The sequence below is a fragment of the Borostomias antarcticus genome (genome assembly GCF_949987555.1).
Source record: "Borostomias antarcticus genome assembly, chromosome: 15".
NCBI lineage: Eukaryota > Metazoa > Chordata > Actinopteri > Stomiiformes > Stomiidae > Borostomias > Borostomias antarcticus.
The window spans coordinates 15,341,317-15,357,428 of NC_140248.1; the positions used below are offsets into that span (position 1 = coordinate 15,341,317).

Here is a 16,112-nt window from a genome sequence, read left to right on the forward strand (position 1 = left end):
AGGATTAAAAGAAAACTACCCAAGATGCCACGGGTTCTATGCAACATGCCACGGGTTCTATGCAACAGAGTGGTAGTAGACCAACTCCCGGTCTGACTCGTGGAGTTTCACGAGATTCTGATGTGGTATTTCAAAATAAAAGCCTTATAAAGTCTCAAACTGTTTAAATCAGGATTAAATCAGGATTAAAAGAAAACTACACAAAATGCCACGGGTTCTATGCTACACAGTGGTAGTAGACCCCCTCGCGGTCTGACTCGTGGAGTTTCAAGAGATTCTGATGTGGCATTTCAAAATAAAAGCCTTCTAAAGTATCATAAACTGCTTAAAAAAGGATTAAATCAGGATTAAAAGAAAACTAACCATGATGCCACGGGTTCTATGGGACTATGGGAGAGCTTTTGGGAGATGTCAGCCATGTTGTTGCACACTCCAGTATGGTAGGTGGCGGTATGCACTTTACGCTGGTCCGCTATCCGCCAATATACCAAGGAAGAAGAATAACATATTTCCTGATAATTTCTGACCGGAGGATCTCAGTCGCAGTCGCTGGCGAAATGGAAGTGTAATGATTTCTTCATTTTTAAGCTGCTGTTTGTGTACAATTATTCACATGTCCTCGATAGTAATATTTAAACCAACTGATGGTACTGTGTGGTATTATTTGGAAGTAGGGGAAGATTGCCTCTTCAGCTTACGTTAACTCGCTGTTTACCCCATTTGTAACACGTTATGCTAGCTAGCATGGGTGTAAATTGTTAGCCAAATCTATATGATAGGTAGCCTTGATTTGATTCATAAATTAAAGGTCTATCATGATCATCATGGGTGCTCTATTGGTCTCAAAGCTTTCGTAACCACATCTCGGTTTGTCTTTCATCAGGAAGGATGCAAACGCTGCCATGCTCAGCAACTATGAAGTATGTAACGTTATTGCCATAATTTTTTGTTACTCTTTTGTTGTTGTCAAGCTATAGCACTCATGTTTTTGGCTTCACTAATTAGCCTACATTTCTACTCCCCCGTTTTGTGGTGCATTATGTGACCATACTACTCTGCATTATGACTGATCTCTCTTTCGTTTCAGGTGTTTCAGCTCCTCACAGATCTGAAGGAGCAAAGGAAAGCTAGTGGGAAAAACAAACACAGCACCGGGCAACAGAACCTTAACACCATCATGTACGAGGTTTGTGACTCACTTCTTCACTTCGGACAACCTCAGATGTTGCATTTTCACTTGAGTGTTCACAAACTCCTTTTTCAACAGCCTTTTTCAGACAGCTAACCTCCTCTCCTCAGACGCTGAAGTACCTGTCCAAGACGCCCTGCAGCATGCAGAGCCCGGAGGTCGTGAAGGACTTCCTCACCACCATGCTGCCTCACAAACTCACAAAGTGAGTGGGATGACACAAACACACACAGGCAAACAATTTATATCACATATGTTGTATCCACTAGAACACAAACACATGAATACAATTTGCATTGCATTACATTAGTCATTTAGCACAGTGTTTCTCAACCAAGGGTCCATGGACCCCCTGTTGTGGTCCCTGGCATAATGTCAGGGGTCGTTCAATGATCTTAGGGTCAGTGGTTCGAATCCCAGCTCCGACTGTCCACATGTCGAAGTGTCCTTGAGCAAGACGCCTAACCCCAAATTGCTCCCAATGAGCAGGTTAGCACCTTGCATGGCAGATACCGCCATTGGTGTGTGAATGTGTGTGTGAATGGGTGAATGAGAGGCCATTGTAAAGTGCTTTGAGTGCCGCTAAGGTGGAAAAGCGCTATATCAGTGCAGTCCATTTACCTTTACCATTTACTCTTATTTTTATGTGATAGAGTGATTGGAGCACATCATTCTTTGTCACAAAAACAATTCATGAAGTTTGGTTCTTTTATGAATTTATTATGGTTCTTCTGAAAATGTGACCAAATCTGCTGGGTAAAAAATATACATACAGGAACATGAATTATCAATTTTGATTATGTAGAAAGTTGTGCCAATCAAATTAGCTTTGTGGCATGGCCTCTTAACTTCTTGTGAGTGATTATGATTGACTACAGCTAGTGACTTCTCTGAATCCATTTAAATAGGGCTCATTTGATACAATCATTAGACTCAGTCACAAACGCTACAATGGGAAAGACAAAGGAGCTCAGCATGGATCTGAAAAAGCGGATCATTGACTTGAACAAGTCAGTTAAGTTCACCCATTCACACACACACCAATGGCGGTATCTGCCATGCAAGGCGCTAACCTGCTCATTGGGAGCAATTTATGGTTAGGTGTCTTGCTCAAGGATACTTCGACATGTGGACAGTCGGAGCTGGGATTCGAACCACTGACCCTTCGATCATTGAACGACCCGCTCTACCAATTGAGCTACAGCCGCCCCCTTCCAAGAAGGAAGCCCTTGCTCCAGAAGCGGCACCTTAAGGCTCGACTGAAGTTTGCTGCTGATCACATGGAGAAAGAAAGGGCCTTCTGGAGGGAATAGGGACATTAAGCAACGACGGTTTTCAGGACTGCTACGGTGGCCGGAAATAGATCTGCTATGACGCTATCGCCGTAGCGGTCAAAATCGTTGAGCAAAAAGCCGACTGGTCCCTACAGCGAAGCGTCTCCGAGACGTTGTAGCCACTACGCGAAACAGGGGGTTTTGCCGTCATAGACTCAGCTGCTACGGCAGGCAGGTTTATCTATCGAGCACTGATCCATTTCTGGTCACCGTAGCGGCCCGTTGTAGCAGTCGTTGCCTAAAGTCCATATTATGTTTGGAGGACAGAAGGTGAGACCTTTAACCCCAAGAACACCATGCTTACCATCAAGCATGGTGGTGGTAGTATTATGCTCTGTGCCTGTTTTGCTGCCAATGGAACTGGTGCTTTACAGAAAGTAAATGGAATACTGAAAGAGGATTACCTCCAAATTCTTCAGGATAACCTAAAATCATCCGCCAGAAGGTTGGGCCTTAGGCGTAGTTGGATGTTCCAACAGGACAATGACCCCAAACACACATCAAAAGTGGTAATGGAATGGCTAAATTAGGCTAGAATTAAGGTTTTAGAATGGCCTTTCCATAGTCCTGACTTAAACCCCATAAAGAAAAGCACCGAAAGCACCGAATTGAGGTGAAAATGACCAAGGGACATGTAACCAAATATTGCTGTGTGTATTTTTTTGACCCAGAAGATTTGGTCACATTTTCAGAAGACCCATAATTCATAAAATAACCAAACTTCATGTTTTTTTGTGACAAAGAAGTATGTGCTCCAATCACTAAAAAAAAAAAAAAAAAAAAATTGTAGAATTTATTGGAAACTCAAGACTTCCATGACATGCATGTTCTTTACAAGTGTATGTAAACCTTTGACCACAACTGTATGTAGCAAGCTTCAGCTTACTACGCACAGTAACAAATGAGAAGGACAAGAAATATAAAAAGCGCCAAGGTTTATTAAGAATACATAATTCCCATCTAGCCTTTACTTTGAGCTGGCAGATAATGTGACAAGAGAAATTAGTAGTTCACCCCCATACATAGTAGTTCACCCCCATACAGTAGGTGCACAACAGAATTCACTGCACACAGCTCCAAACTGTTTTTGTCACACGTAAGCTATCCACACTGGAACAAAGCATGCTAGTGATTAGATGCTACACAGGCTAGTGTTCACACACTAAACTAAGAAAATAAATTAGTCCACCCACAGAGGCAACCCCAGATCTTTTTCCTCAATACCAGCAACAGATGCCAGGCGGACTAGAACACAAGGTATCAAATAATATTAATCTTTAATCACACACTTAAGGGACTCAAACAGAAAGAGCAGCAGAAGGAATCTGCAAGGCTCCCTGATACAGTCTGCTGGACTCAGAAGCATGCCCTGCCAATCCTGCTAATCGGGCGATTGTTAGACGCACTCCAATACAACGCCGCAGGACAGATTCAACCAAGCACAAACATTTCCAACACAAGCATGCCAAAAGACTGTGCATCTGCCCTTTCCTCTCAGCCTATTGAGCCTGGCTGCCTACTGTTCTAATTTATGTTCCTGTGGACTGCCATTAGTAGCCACAAGGTGGCACCAGCTAGGTGTGTGTGTGTGTGTGTATATATGTATATATATGTATATGTATGTATATATATATATATATATACACACACACATATATATGGAAACCTTTAACGCAAATAAATCATATTACCAAATTTGATCCCAACTACCTCCCGTAATTCCAGATGCGAGTGTCTACCCGTTTGAATTACTGAAAGGATGTGAAACGCGGATAAGTTATCTGATAAGTGGGCAGGGGAAACAAACTGGCCTATGTTAAGATCATTCATGTTAAATATGAATACAATAGAAATGACTGCTATGGCTTCTTATATACTAAATAATATATAGTTTTGGGGATGTGCAGTGGGGGGGTCACTCAGGATTGTTTGAAATATGCCAGAGGTTCAGAGCTCAAAAAAGGTTTAGAACCACTGATTTAGCCAACATTTTATCCAAAGCAACTTACGATAATTGTATTTAACATTGTACCACTGCTTGCCAGAACTCACAAGTGCATCTCCTTTCTAAACAAGTGACTAAGAGAGTAATCTAATGTTAAAGTCAAGGAGCAAGAGCAGCAAGATAACATTTTAAAAAGCCAATAGTGCTTAAAATGAATATTAATCTACATCTACCATTTAGTTAATGTTTAGGCATGTGGGCACATTCATGCTTACACCAACACTTACGATTGATGTGTTGTGGTTTATTATTGTTAGGGCTGAGAAGCTGCAGCTCCTGAACCACAGACCCCAGACTGCAGTGGAGATACAGCTGGTGAGAGAGCGAGGCCACTGTTACTCTTATGTCTCTCACTATGAACCCCTTCTCCCTCCTATTCCTCCATAAGGGTGTCATGTGCCTTGTGTTCTCTGTGTGGAGGGACCATGTTTCAGCGTGTTATTCTGTTTTCATAAAATCAGATGTGTGTGTGTGTGTGTGTAACTTGTGTGTGTGTGTGTGTGTTTAGATGGTTGAGGAGAGTGAGGAACGGTTGTCAGAAGACCAGATTGAGGAGCTCATTCAGAAAGTCACAGAGGTCCTCCCTGGTGACCCAGAGCAGGAAGGCTCTGCCCCTGCAGAAGAAGCAGAAATGGACGAAGGCGTCGGCCAGTAATGATGGACAAAGTGTGGGGTCTAATTTCCAACCAAAAGCCCTGAGTCCTAATGAACACAGAAAGGCTTGCGTTCACCTGCTTAATTCTGCACATCAGTGATTTCCTCAGGAGAGTGAGGATGAAAAGATGCATTTCTAAGTTATTTGAACATGGCCAGGGTATGTGGACATAGGCTGTAAGTTATTCTGAGCATGTTTTTGCTATATATGATTGCTATGTTCAGTTCCAGGCCCAAACCCACACTCCTGATGTGTTCTTAAATACATTAATGAAAGTTGTGGGGTAAGGGATGAGACTGGGGGAACGTGGTCAGTTTCACTCGGCGTCTGCAGCCGTTTAAATCACATGGTCAGTCTAGGACTCGGACGTAGCAGGTTTGAGCAGACCCTTTCAGTACCATGGAAAGCAACCATCTTCCTTGTAAGTGAATAGATTCATTGAAATGTTTAGTTAAAAACAATAGATGACTTAAAGCTGTTAACGAACCGTTTGATATTGGGTGCGGTGTTTGTATGTCTATGTATAGAAAGTATCCATTGTATGACAGGCTAATAAAAAGGCACACTGTGTGTCCCTTCACTTGGTCGGAGTTGATTTACAGTACTTACTCCTCTTCATCCCTATGGGACATAAGGCTTCACTGAGCTCTCCATTGCATTCAGCCCTTGGCAGCATGACAGGTTCATATTTTTTTGACTGAGCAACTTCCATCTGATCCAATAGTATGAGAGGGATTTCTACAGCAAGGGTGACACAGTCCTTACTGATATTAACACATGATAATATGCAAGTATTAATGCATGATATATGCACGGTATTACAAAGATGCAATACAATGCACAAGTCTTTCAGCTAACCTGTTGAAATGTGCAATAAAGGGATTTTTGTGTCAATTCATTGAACGTTTATAATTGTACTACTACAGTATATTAACTAGGACGAGCTTTCACAATTTGAATGTTTTTCATGAACACACTGCCAGAGTGGAGAAAGTCATGACTCTGTCATTGAGTTTTGTAACATAAAGAAACAAGATAAACATAAACTGTGAAGTAGTCTGACAGTGTCCCTAGGGGGATTTTTTTTTGACGAGCCATTAAATGGATACTGAATTTATTACCATACAGTAATACCATATAGCAGTGATTGACATTGAGCATTTCAGTGTAAATGTACACTCATTTGGTACATCATTGACTCCAGTTATAACTGCAACATGACACAATTCCACTTTGTAGGGTTCAACTGCGGGTATATTATCAGAAATATGATACCACAAACATGTAAAACATTATGGGGATAATAAGCTATGGTTATCCCAACGTACCTGCAACTTTAATTAATTTTACACTTTAACATTGTCCGCCAATGGAGATCACCAATGCAGTAATCTAGAGCTGCTATTTGTCCAATCAGCATGCAGCTTTCATTGTTGGCGAGACAAATCAGACAGAAGGGTGAAATATTGGGCCGTTGAACATGAGAGGAACATCACTGACAGTAACAGCCTGGCAAGTGAAATGTATCGACATTTGAAACCCGGAGCCATAGCTAGCTAAGCTCCAAGTTGTCATTATAAACTGATTAGTTACCACCGTGAGGCAGAATCGTCACAGTCGTCCTGGCAGATCTCAGCACTTTTGTGAGTGATTATCACAAGATTTTTTTTACTCACTGAGCCTGTGCAGTTAACGCTTGCCCTTAGTAGCTAACGTTAGCTAACATTAGCTAACTTAGCAGCTCGGAAATGTTGTCTGCTTTGTGTTCTCTTCTTGAGTCACCAAAGATGTTCGTTAGTAGCGTTAGGGTTGGCTAGCTAGCAAGTAGCCTAATGTTGGCCAGCTAGCTAGTCTGTAAGCTTAATGTTACTAAAGCCTAGTTTACGCCTTAGCTAGATATGCGGTTTTATGCTGGGCAACGTGGATAACAAGTGTGAACTAACATTATAGGGCATTCATTTGTTACCTCGGGCGGACCACTAGTCCACCAACAGGGCCAGGGGTGCGTTCAGTCTGAAAACGGTTGAACAACATGTTCGTAACAAAACAATAATATATTCGTATGTTTATTAAGTTGTTTGTAGGGTCCCATACATTCCATGACTGTTAACTGTGGATGCCTATTTCCCTGCGTCGCAATCAAAGCACTGATTAAAACATATCAAAGATCGGTAGTAGCCTACAAACACAGCTAAATAGCATTCTGCACCAACTGTAGTGCTTGTAGGTAAACATCTATCCCAGAGCAATTGCTGGGTGTCATTGCAGTGACGCTTGCCTCCAGAAGAGCTTTAACCCTTGGAGTGTGTTTGGGGGTTCAGGGATATTCCCCACAGCAAGCCTATAGTGTAGTGACGGTATATGTTTACTCACCCATGTATGTCTCTTGGAGTATCTCATTCTAAATCATGTTGTCAGTTGAAATCCCATAACCTCATATAGGATTAGGATAGGATAGTCTGCTGCACAAAACCCACCACCTTTTCAATTGGTCCGCTCTCAGGCAGTGGCAATTCTGCATTGATTAGCTAGAGGTCTACCACAACTGACCTAAAGAACACACTTGGACTAGGTTCTTTCTTTTTCGTTCGAGTCAGGAGTGAACTGCAAAACTACTCAGACAGGAAGTAGGGTGCTGCCCGTCTCTCCCCATACATGCCATCCAGGGGCCTTCATCGTACCTCTCATCCTCTCCTGTCAGACACAACAACACACAGCTAAGACAGCACACACAACTTCTATTTATTCTGCTTTTTGGGGGGGGGTGGAGAAGTTCTGTTATCTGGTAAAACAATGAATTGTTACTTTACAGCACAAAGAGGACAGAAACTATTGTAAAAATACATTTTAACTGCTGCGCAGCACTGGATCAGGCCGGGCAGAGTAAGAGAGGAAGGAGACAAATGGCATGGATACAAAGACTAGTGAAGGCATATGTTTTCCTCTTAACTGCTACAGTTATGGAACAAGGGTTTGAGGTTTTGACATGGCTTTGCAGAAGTAATCAGAGCATTGTACCTACAACAAATTGCTTTGTTTCCTAGTGTGTCAGGAAACTGTCACTGAATGTGAAAACTAAGCATAGTAGCAGTTAGTGGCTTGGCGTGTTGTATTGTGTGTGCGTGCGTGTGTGTGTGTCAGTGGGAGAGAATTGAGACTAGATGAAGTGGATAGAGTACAACCAATGTAGCAGTTAGTGACTCTCTAAATGACAGATGTGGAATAGGGGTGTGCGATCCAGATGGACAGAGGAGGTATAATAGTGTCAGTTTCCAATGCTACACCTCCCTGCCGTATTTATTGACATTTAATGATTGTTTCTTTCCTTGTGAAGTATTGATGTTGACGCAGGCTGCTTTCTTCTCTGTGTTTTCCAGGTATGATGGTGGGTCAGACGGAGGGACAAGGCTGGAATCAGGCAACATGGAGCCACCAGGGAACGCTCTAGAGTGAGGAAGGAAGCGTCAATACCACCTCCCAGGCCGACTCTTCTGGGGACTCTTCTGGAATCTTCCGTCCCTGTCCTCACCCCTGGCCTCCAAACCTCTCTCAACCTCTCCCTCACCTTCATTCATATCTCTCTCTCCCGTCTCCATCCCTTAACCTCTACAGTAGCCTTAACTCCCCTACCCACAACCCCCTGGTAGAGTGGGTTGTGTTGGTCCGACAGCCATGAGGAGTCCCAGGGTGAGCGTGCTGCTGGGAGCGCTCCTCCTCTGTTCCGTCTCGCTCCTCTACCTGGGCCTGAACGGCATTGAGTGCCCGCCCGAAAGCGGCGCCCGTCGACACAGCTGGGCGGCGGACCCCCACCTGGGCTACGCCAATCAGAGCCAGTCTGTGCCCTTCTACTACGGCGAAGACACGCCCCTCATCTTCATCGGCGGGTTCCCCCGCAGCGGCACCACGCTGATCAGGGCCATGCTGGACGCCCACGGCTCTGTGCGCTGCGGGGAGGAGACGCGCGTGATCCCGCGCCTGCTGGCCATGCGCGCCACCTGGAGCCGCTCGGCCAGGGAGAGGGTGCGGCTGGACGAGGCTGGGGTCACCGATCAGGTGTTGGACTCGGCCGTGCGAGCGTTCTTACTGGAGGTGCGCCAAGAGGAGATGAGCTCCTGTGGGGATGGGGTTTGTTATGGGTTTGTGAAGAGCTTTTTGTAGCACTGAGGCCATGGACACTGCAGCTTCTATTATAGGATAATAGTCTCCAACTTCTCAACTTTCCCCTTCATGTTTGCTATCGTTGTTGCTAGCTAACCGGCTAACTGCAGATTGTTTTCGTGGCGCCTTGCCCCTTCTTTGTTGTGATTGGTCTTCTCGGAAAAGTAACGGCTTTGACATCAGACGCTTGTCCAACAGTCCAACATTGCTTTTAATTGCAAAAAAAAGACGTAACGGATTGAAACAAAAAGCTGCAATGTGACTAGGGTAGCAAAATTCCAGGAATATTCACAAACCTCCTGAAATTCTTAATGGGAATTTATTGGGAATTAAATGGGAATAAACTGGAAATGTATGGGAATTAATAATTACCATTAATTCCTGTTAATTCCCATGGGTAGTTTGTGAATATTCCCAGAATTTTGCAGCCCTAAGTAAGTATGACCACAGCCTAAGATCATCATAGGCTGATGTATCGTAAAAACAAGTACAATATCTTCAGAGTAACGTTAGTAATGTTGGCAGTTAGTGTAACAGTATTGACGGGTGGTGACGGCTATCTGTTTGTGTGTCCGTGTGTCTCCTCCAGGTGATCGTTGGCCACGGGGAGCCTGCCCTCCGCCTGTGCAACAAAGACCCGTTCGCCCTGAAATCCCTCTCCTACCTCGCCAGCATCTTCCCCAAGGCCAAGTTTATTCTCATGCTACGAGACGGACGAGCAACTGTCCACTCCTTGATCTCACGCAAGGTACAAACTGTGTGAGGGTTTGTGTGGGTATAACTCTTAAAGGGGTAATCCAATAATCTACAGTGCATCCGGAAAGTACTCACACCCCTTAAGCCTTTACTTTTTCCACATTTTGTTACATTACAGCCTTATTCCAGAATGGATTAAATTAATTTTTTTTTTCTTATCAATCTACACACAATACCCCATAATGACAAATGAAAAAAGTTTTTTTTTGTTGAAATGTTTGCTAATGTATTAAAAAATAAAACACAAATATCACATGTACATGTATTCACACCTTTTACTCAGTACTTTGTTGAAGCATCTTTGGCAGCAATTACAGCCACAAGTCTTGGGTATGATGCTACAAAGTTGGAACACCTATTTTGAGGCAGTTTCTCCCATGTCTTTTCCCCGAAAAAGGCCTATGTGGAACACCTATTTTGAGGCAGTTTCTCCCATGTCTTTTCCCCGAAAAAGGCCTATGTTTGCACCTAGCTATGACACTACCACGGCCAAAATGAAGTTCGAACCCGGAGGCGAATCGTTGTGGCCAGAGCTATGTTTTGGCGATCGAAATCCGGAAATTATACAATATTTCCCATCGAGTTTTGTCATGATACATCACATTACTTGCGGAGAAAAGCAAGTATTAAAATCTGGTGTAAATGAAAAAGGGTGTATCACAATGATAAATGAGGCCCCAGGTATTATTGCCATTAATTTAAACAGTTCTGTGCAGGGTTTTTCCTGGCTCAGAATAGGTCTTTGGGGGGTGATGCGCACACTTTTTTTATTTTTAATTCTTTGCTGTCTGACTGAGCTCACAATCGCGGGAAATATCCCAAGATGACACAAAATGGATATGAAGACAAAATGTTTAAGATACTACACCAGATTTAACCTGTCTATTAATTATCTCGATAACTAGTGGTCCAAACCATGGACAATGCAAGAAAGAGGGATGGGCTGCACTTGAAACAAGCTATCGAACACATTTGGAGCGGATTTGAATTGCTATTTTAATCTCAATTTTTAGCATTTTGGCACTGGTGATTTTCCTTTGGCTCTGGCTAAAATCTCTTTGGCGGGAGCCAAAAAATCCTCTATGCAGGAAAAACCCTGGTGTGTGCCTTTCCAAATCATGTCCAATCAATTGAATTTACCACAGGTGGTCTGAAGTTGTAGAAGCATGTTAAGGATGATGAGTGGAAACGGGATGCACCTGAGCTCAATTTTGAGTATCATATCAAAGGGAGTGAATATCTATGTACTTGTGATATTTCATTTGCAAACATTTCAAAAACAATTTTTTCACTTTGTTATTATGGGGTATTGTTTGTAGATTGATGAGGAAAAAATGAATTTAATCAATTTTGGAATAAGGCTGTAACATCATAAAATGTGGAAAAAGTGAAGGGGTGTGAGAACTTTCCAGATGCACTTTATAAAAACATTTTCTCCTTGTTTCTGCTCTTCTCTTTTATCAGTGTAATATTTATATTCTACAAGAATCTGTCTCCCCCTCCTCTGTGCAGGTGACCATCTCTGGCTTCGACCTGGCCAGCTACAGAGACTGCCTGACCAAGTGGAGTCGTGCGGTGGAGGGTATGTACGGGCAGTGCCAGGGGGCGCCGGAGGGCAGCTGTCTGCCAGTACGCTACGAGCAGCTGGTGCTGCACCCAGAGGAGGAGATGAGGAAGCTGCTGCACTTCCTGGAGCTGCCGTGGGACCCGGCCGTGCTTCACCACCAGGACCTGATCGGCAAGGCTGGGGGGGTGTCTCTGTCCAAGTAGGTGTGCGTGTGTGTGGTTGTCTTCTTGTGTTACTGTGTACCGATGCTTGGGTAAAATGTTAGGCATTTTGAGTCTTTCTTGAGTGAGGGTGCTCCAGTAGGGTGGAATTGTGGTGTTCCGCTGGTGGGCCCAGTCTTTCTCTCTCACACACACACACACACACACACACACATACAGTACCCTAATTTCCTCTGTAGGGTTGAGCGGTCAACAGACCAGGTGGTGAACCCTGTGAACACAGACGCCCTCTCTAAGTGGGTGGGACACATCCCTTCTGACCTGCTGAATGAAATGCCCGACATCGCCCCAATGCTAGCTCGACTTGGCTACGACCCGCTAGCGAACCCCCCAGACTACAACAGGCCAGACCCCCTCCTCCCTCCCTACAACTACACACAGGTGAGACCCCTCCCTCCATACAACTACACACAGGTGAGACCAGACCAGGCAAACAACATAGTCCTCTGTGTTTTTCCTAACTTTGTGTTTGTTTCCAAAAAGAAATGTGTCCTTGCAATGCATACACAAATACACATGGGGTGACTATGTAAATTAAAATGACTGCAAATTAAGTGTAATTCATTCAATTATGTAACATTGATAGAACATAATGGGCCTCATTCATGAACAAAGTTACAAAGTAGTTACGAAGACTTTTCTTCTTAAACCCCACTTATGAATTTTCCACAAAAATTCACTCACCAATGTTTTCTCATCTGCAATTTGTTCATAGCTAATGCACCTCTCACACTACAGGATATTTAAAATCCTAACCTATTTCAAAATCGTGTTGCATCACGCACATAAGGAGAAGCTTAACAGATGTTCTTCTTGCAAATCTCAAACATGCTCACACTACAAGATTTGAAAATAACACCTCATCACACACTACAGGAGCCTGAGGGAGCGACGAACCATGACCTTGATATTATCAGGGCTGCCCCAATGGGTCTGCGAGCCGATCAGGAGGTATAAGATTGGATCTGTAAACTGCTCACATTACAAGATAATATAGGCCGAACATTGGTACTGACCAACATTCCAAACCAGATTTCTCCTCCAATTGTCGGGAGGAGTGAATCGGGGATAAATCGGCCCAAAAATCCTGTAGCGTGAGCCTGGCATAAGAAAGAATCTACGAATATGATGGGTGGAGTCTGGTGCCTTTTTAAAATCTTATTTAAGCATGCTTGACTCAACTTTTCTTTTCAATTTCTGCATGTGGTTGTGTCATAGGTTTCACTGTGTCACTCGCTTCCACCCTCTTGTCTATGGTGTACATTTTTGTAGATTGTAGGCTATTGCCTATACATATCATTTAATCAGTGTATTTTGCACTGTCCAGTCTTGTTCCTACACTGTTTATTGTCATGCACCAACAGACCAAGGCAACTTCCATGTACTGTAGGTCTAAGCCTACTTGGCTAAAGAGAAATCTGATTCTTATTGCCCACGCTGGATTAGAACTGAATTAGGTCCTCTGACTTGCCAACCCACATTCAAGCCAGTTACGCCATCTAAAAGTTAGCAAGTTGACAACTCGATTGTCCGGTATTCATACTGTGGACTTCATACATGGATAAAGGTGAATGAGGCCTAATGTCCTCAAACCCTGATCATGATCATGCTCTTTCTCTTCTCAGCTTCAGAGGACATCAGAAACTCCACCCCCCAGTTAGGAGGAGGAGAAGGAGGGCACTTCTCATTGGTTCATCCTCGAGCCCCCTCTGTTGCCCACCAGTGAGCACTTCCAAGAGGAGGATTTATGGAAGTTACGGAAGTGAAAAATGTATTTTGCAAAGACTGCATTAACTGTTTGTAATGCAGTACACTAGATGGAACTGAGGATATCAAATGTTGACCACAAATGTGGACCACTGTCTGGTTGACCTGTGGAATCCCAATTGCTCAGGAATGTGCCCCGTCTTGAGTCTTGGCCTCATCTCTCACAGAGACCTCAATGGACCAATATCAGTATTACAGTATTTAAATTGTGCATTTGTAGCATTAGTGTACCTAATAGTATCCCAACATGTTTGTTCTCACCAGCTCATCACCAATGTGATGTGTTTTTCAACACTGTGAATGTGTTTTTGAGAGATCAATAGAGTAAATATTAATTGAATCATAAATATATATATATGTATATATATATATATATATATTTTTAAGGATGTAATGTTTATTTTCTTAATAAATTATTTTGTTGTCATTCAGTAAAGTGAGAGATGTGAATTAATTATTCTTATTGGAATTGTCTTACATTTATACATGACATGTATTTCTATATGTTGGTTCAAAGACAGCACATTCATGTGATATATAAACTAAAATCAATATAGGACCAAACCCAGCCCCTACCCACTCCTCCCCCGAGTGTCACTCCAAATGAAGTGTCACGCGCAGCTGTGGACGGCACCCTCAACTGAGGGGGAGGGTATATAAATGGAAAGCCAAATGTGGGACGGACTCCACCGGAACAGGGCCGTCACCATGGCATGTTTAGGTGATTTATGGGAACAATTTTAATGACTTATAATAAACATATGCATCCATATAATTAAATCCATATATAATGAGAAATGGTCAAAAATCCAAACGGAGATATGTTTTTGCAGATGAACTCTGAACTCTGAACACTGTCCTGAGACAAATAAATCAATCAGTAAATAACTTGGCTTGCACATGCATGTCGGCTATGCATGAATAGGCTACAGGCTTTTAAGAGTTTGCTAGGGATAAAGTGATGTTCTCCTATTTTTCATTTTATCTTTTGACACCACATTCTGTGATTTTGTTTGAGGCTGTGAAATCAGTGTGAGGAAAACAAAAGTGCGAGTGCCGTAGCCTATATAAAATAATTGACAGTGTAGGAAAAATCGTGCACTTCCTGTCTCGGCTAACGGGAGCTTGCACCGATGTAGGCGACAGTCCACTCGCACTCCAAGTGCACTCCGTGCTGATTGGTTTGGGACGGGCCTTAACATGGCGATGCTCAGCTTGGACGCGCAAACGAAAGGCGAGGGCGGTTGGTTTGAGATTGATTCGTTAACTACTTCTGACCGTACTTTGTCAATCTGAAATACAGTACTCCAAAATGGTTGACCCCGACGTGATTTGAACACGCAACCTTCTGATCTGGAGTCAGACGCGCTACCGTTGCGCCACGAGGTCTGTTCTGCTTGCTATGAGCAATTAATTATATGATGATAATGATGATGATGATGGTATCTATCTGATTATGATCTGGAAGATTATGATACGCTTTTTTTGGCAGCTAGGTTGCCTGGCGTTTTATTTTACGTATGTATAACTTTAAAACACAGCGGTAGCTATGATTTGAGAGAGACAGTATAATCCTGAAGTTCCTTCTGGGCAAATTAAAATAATTCAATTTTAAATGCAACAAACGCGGAAAAAAACGATCCAAACAAGGAAACACGTTTCCTCCTGTATCAAATCCCTGCATGTGTTAAGCTATACGTATATCCCTGGTGGTCTAGTGGTTAGGATTCGGCGCTCTCACCGCCGCGGCCCGGGTTCGATTCCCGGTCAGGGAACTACCTTTTATAACGTAGGACTGCTATCGCTGTCATATCTCTCAATTCCTGTATCCTTACTCAATAATCTTTTCCGCATTGTGGGTTGTAAATTCCCTCAAATGTGTTTAACATAGTGTCAGGATAACAGTTACTTTTTCCTATTTCTGTGAACACAACTAGCCATAAAATAGCGTAAAGCATAAGGCTTCTATAGCCTACACAGAAAATATCTGGGCTTGTTCTGGCCAGGATATATACTGTAAGCAGTACAGCACAACTGCACCATTGCAGCACAGCCCCTCACCATCTTAGAAGAGAATGTGAACTGCCTGTTCAGGAGACAGAACCCCCGGAAAGTGGCCGGACCAGACTCTGTCTCCCCCTCCATGCTGAAGTTTTTTACTGATCAGCTGTCCCATCCCTGTCATCATCCCTGTTCCCAAGAAAACAAAGATCACTGGCCTAAATGACTACAGGTCTGTCACCCTGACCTCTGCAGTAGCCTAATGAAGGTCTTTGAGCACCTTGTTCTGCTGCACCTCAAATCCATCACAGCCCCACTCCTGGACCCTCTGCAGTTGGCCTAGCAGAATTAAATATATATTTCAATTGATTTATTGAATTGTAATACATTCTTTTTCTTTTTTTTCTTTTTTTTAAACCAAAGGTGGCAGAATAAGGCCAGACATTAATATACAAATAT

The 16,112-nt window shown here is 43.1% G+C and overlaps 2 protein-coding genes across 2 annotated transcripts; both read left to right on the plus strand.

The window, feature by feature from the left end:
- Positions 1–515: 515 nt before the first annotated feature.
- crcp (calcitonin gene-related peptide-receptor component protein) lies at positions 516–5,762 on the plus strand. The gene is made up of 6 exons (XM_084450532.1): positions 516–565; positions 884–920; positions 1,088–1,186; positions 1,300–1,394; positions 4,786–4,843; positions 5,037–5,762. The coding sequence occupies exons 1-6, from the start codon at positions 558–560 to the stop codon at positions 5,181–5,183; spliced, it is 444 nt and encodes a 147-aa protein (XP_084306658.1). The 5' UTR covers positions 516–557; the 3' UTR covers positions 5,184–5,762.
- Positions 5,763–6,664: 902 nt separating this feature from the next.
- On the plus strand, positions 6,665–14,077 carry tpst1l (tyrosylprotein sulfotransferase 1, like). Its single transcript, XM_084449550.1, has 6 exons — positions 6,665–6,826; positions 8,561–9,272; positions 9,931–10,089; positions 11,610–11,863; positions 12,065–12,266; positions 13,511–14,077. Exons 2-6 carry the CDS (start codon positions 8,856–8,858, stop codon positions 13,544–13,546), a joined length of 1,068 nt encoding a protein of 355 aa, XP_084305676.1. The 5' UTR covers positions 6,665–6,826; positions 8,561–8,855; the 3' UTR covers positions 13,547–14,077.
- The last annotated feature ends 2,035 nt before the right edge of the window (positions 14,078–16,112 follow it).

Bases quoted from the DNA above. Each gene is read 5' to 3' on its own strand.
- crcp (XM_084450532.1), top strand. The intron at 1,187-1,299 runs GTTTGTGACTCA...TCCTCTCCTCAG, and splicing joins TTAACACCATCATGTACGAG to ACGCTGAAGTACCTGTCCAA. The intron at 1,395-4,785 runs GTGAGTGGGATG...TATTATTGTTAG, and splicing joins CTGCCTCACAAACTCACAAA to GGCTGAGAAGCTGCAGCTCC.
- tpst1l (XM_084449550.1), top strand. From the start codon at position 8,856: ATGAGGAGTCCCAGGGTGAGCGTGCTGCTGGGAGCGCTCCTCCTCTGT. The intron at 9,273-9,930 runs GTGCGCCAAGAG...TGTCTCCTCCAG, and splicing joins TGCGAGCGTTCTTACTGGAG to GTGATCGTTGGCCACGGGGA. The intron at 11,864-12,064 runs GTAGGTGTGCGT...TTTCCTCTGTAG, and splicing joins GGGGGGGTGTCTCTGTCCAA to GGTTGAGCGGTCAACAGACC.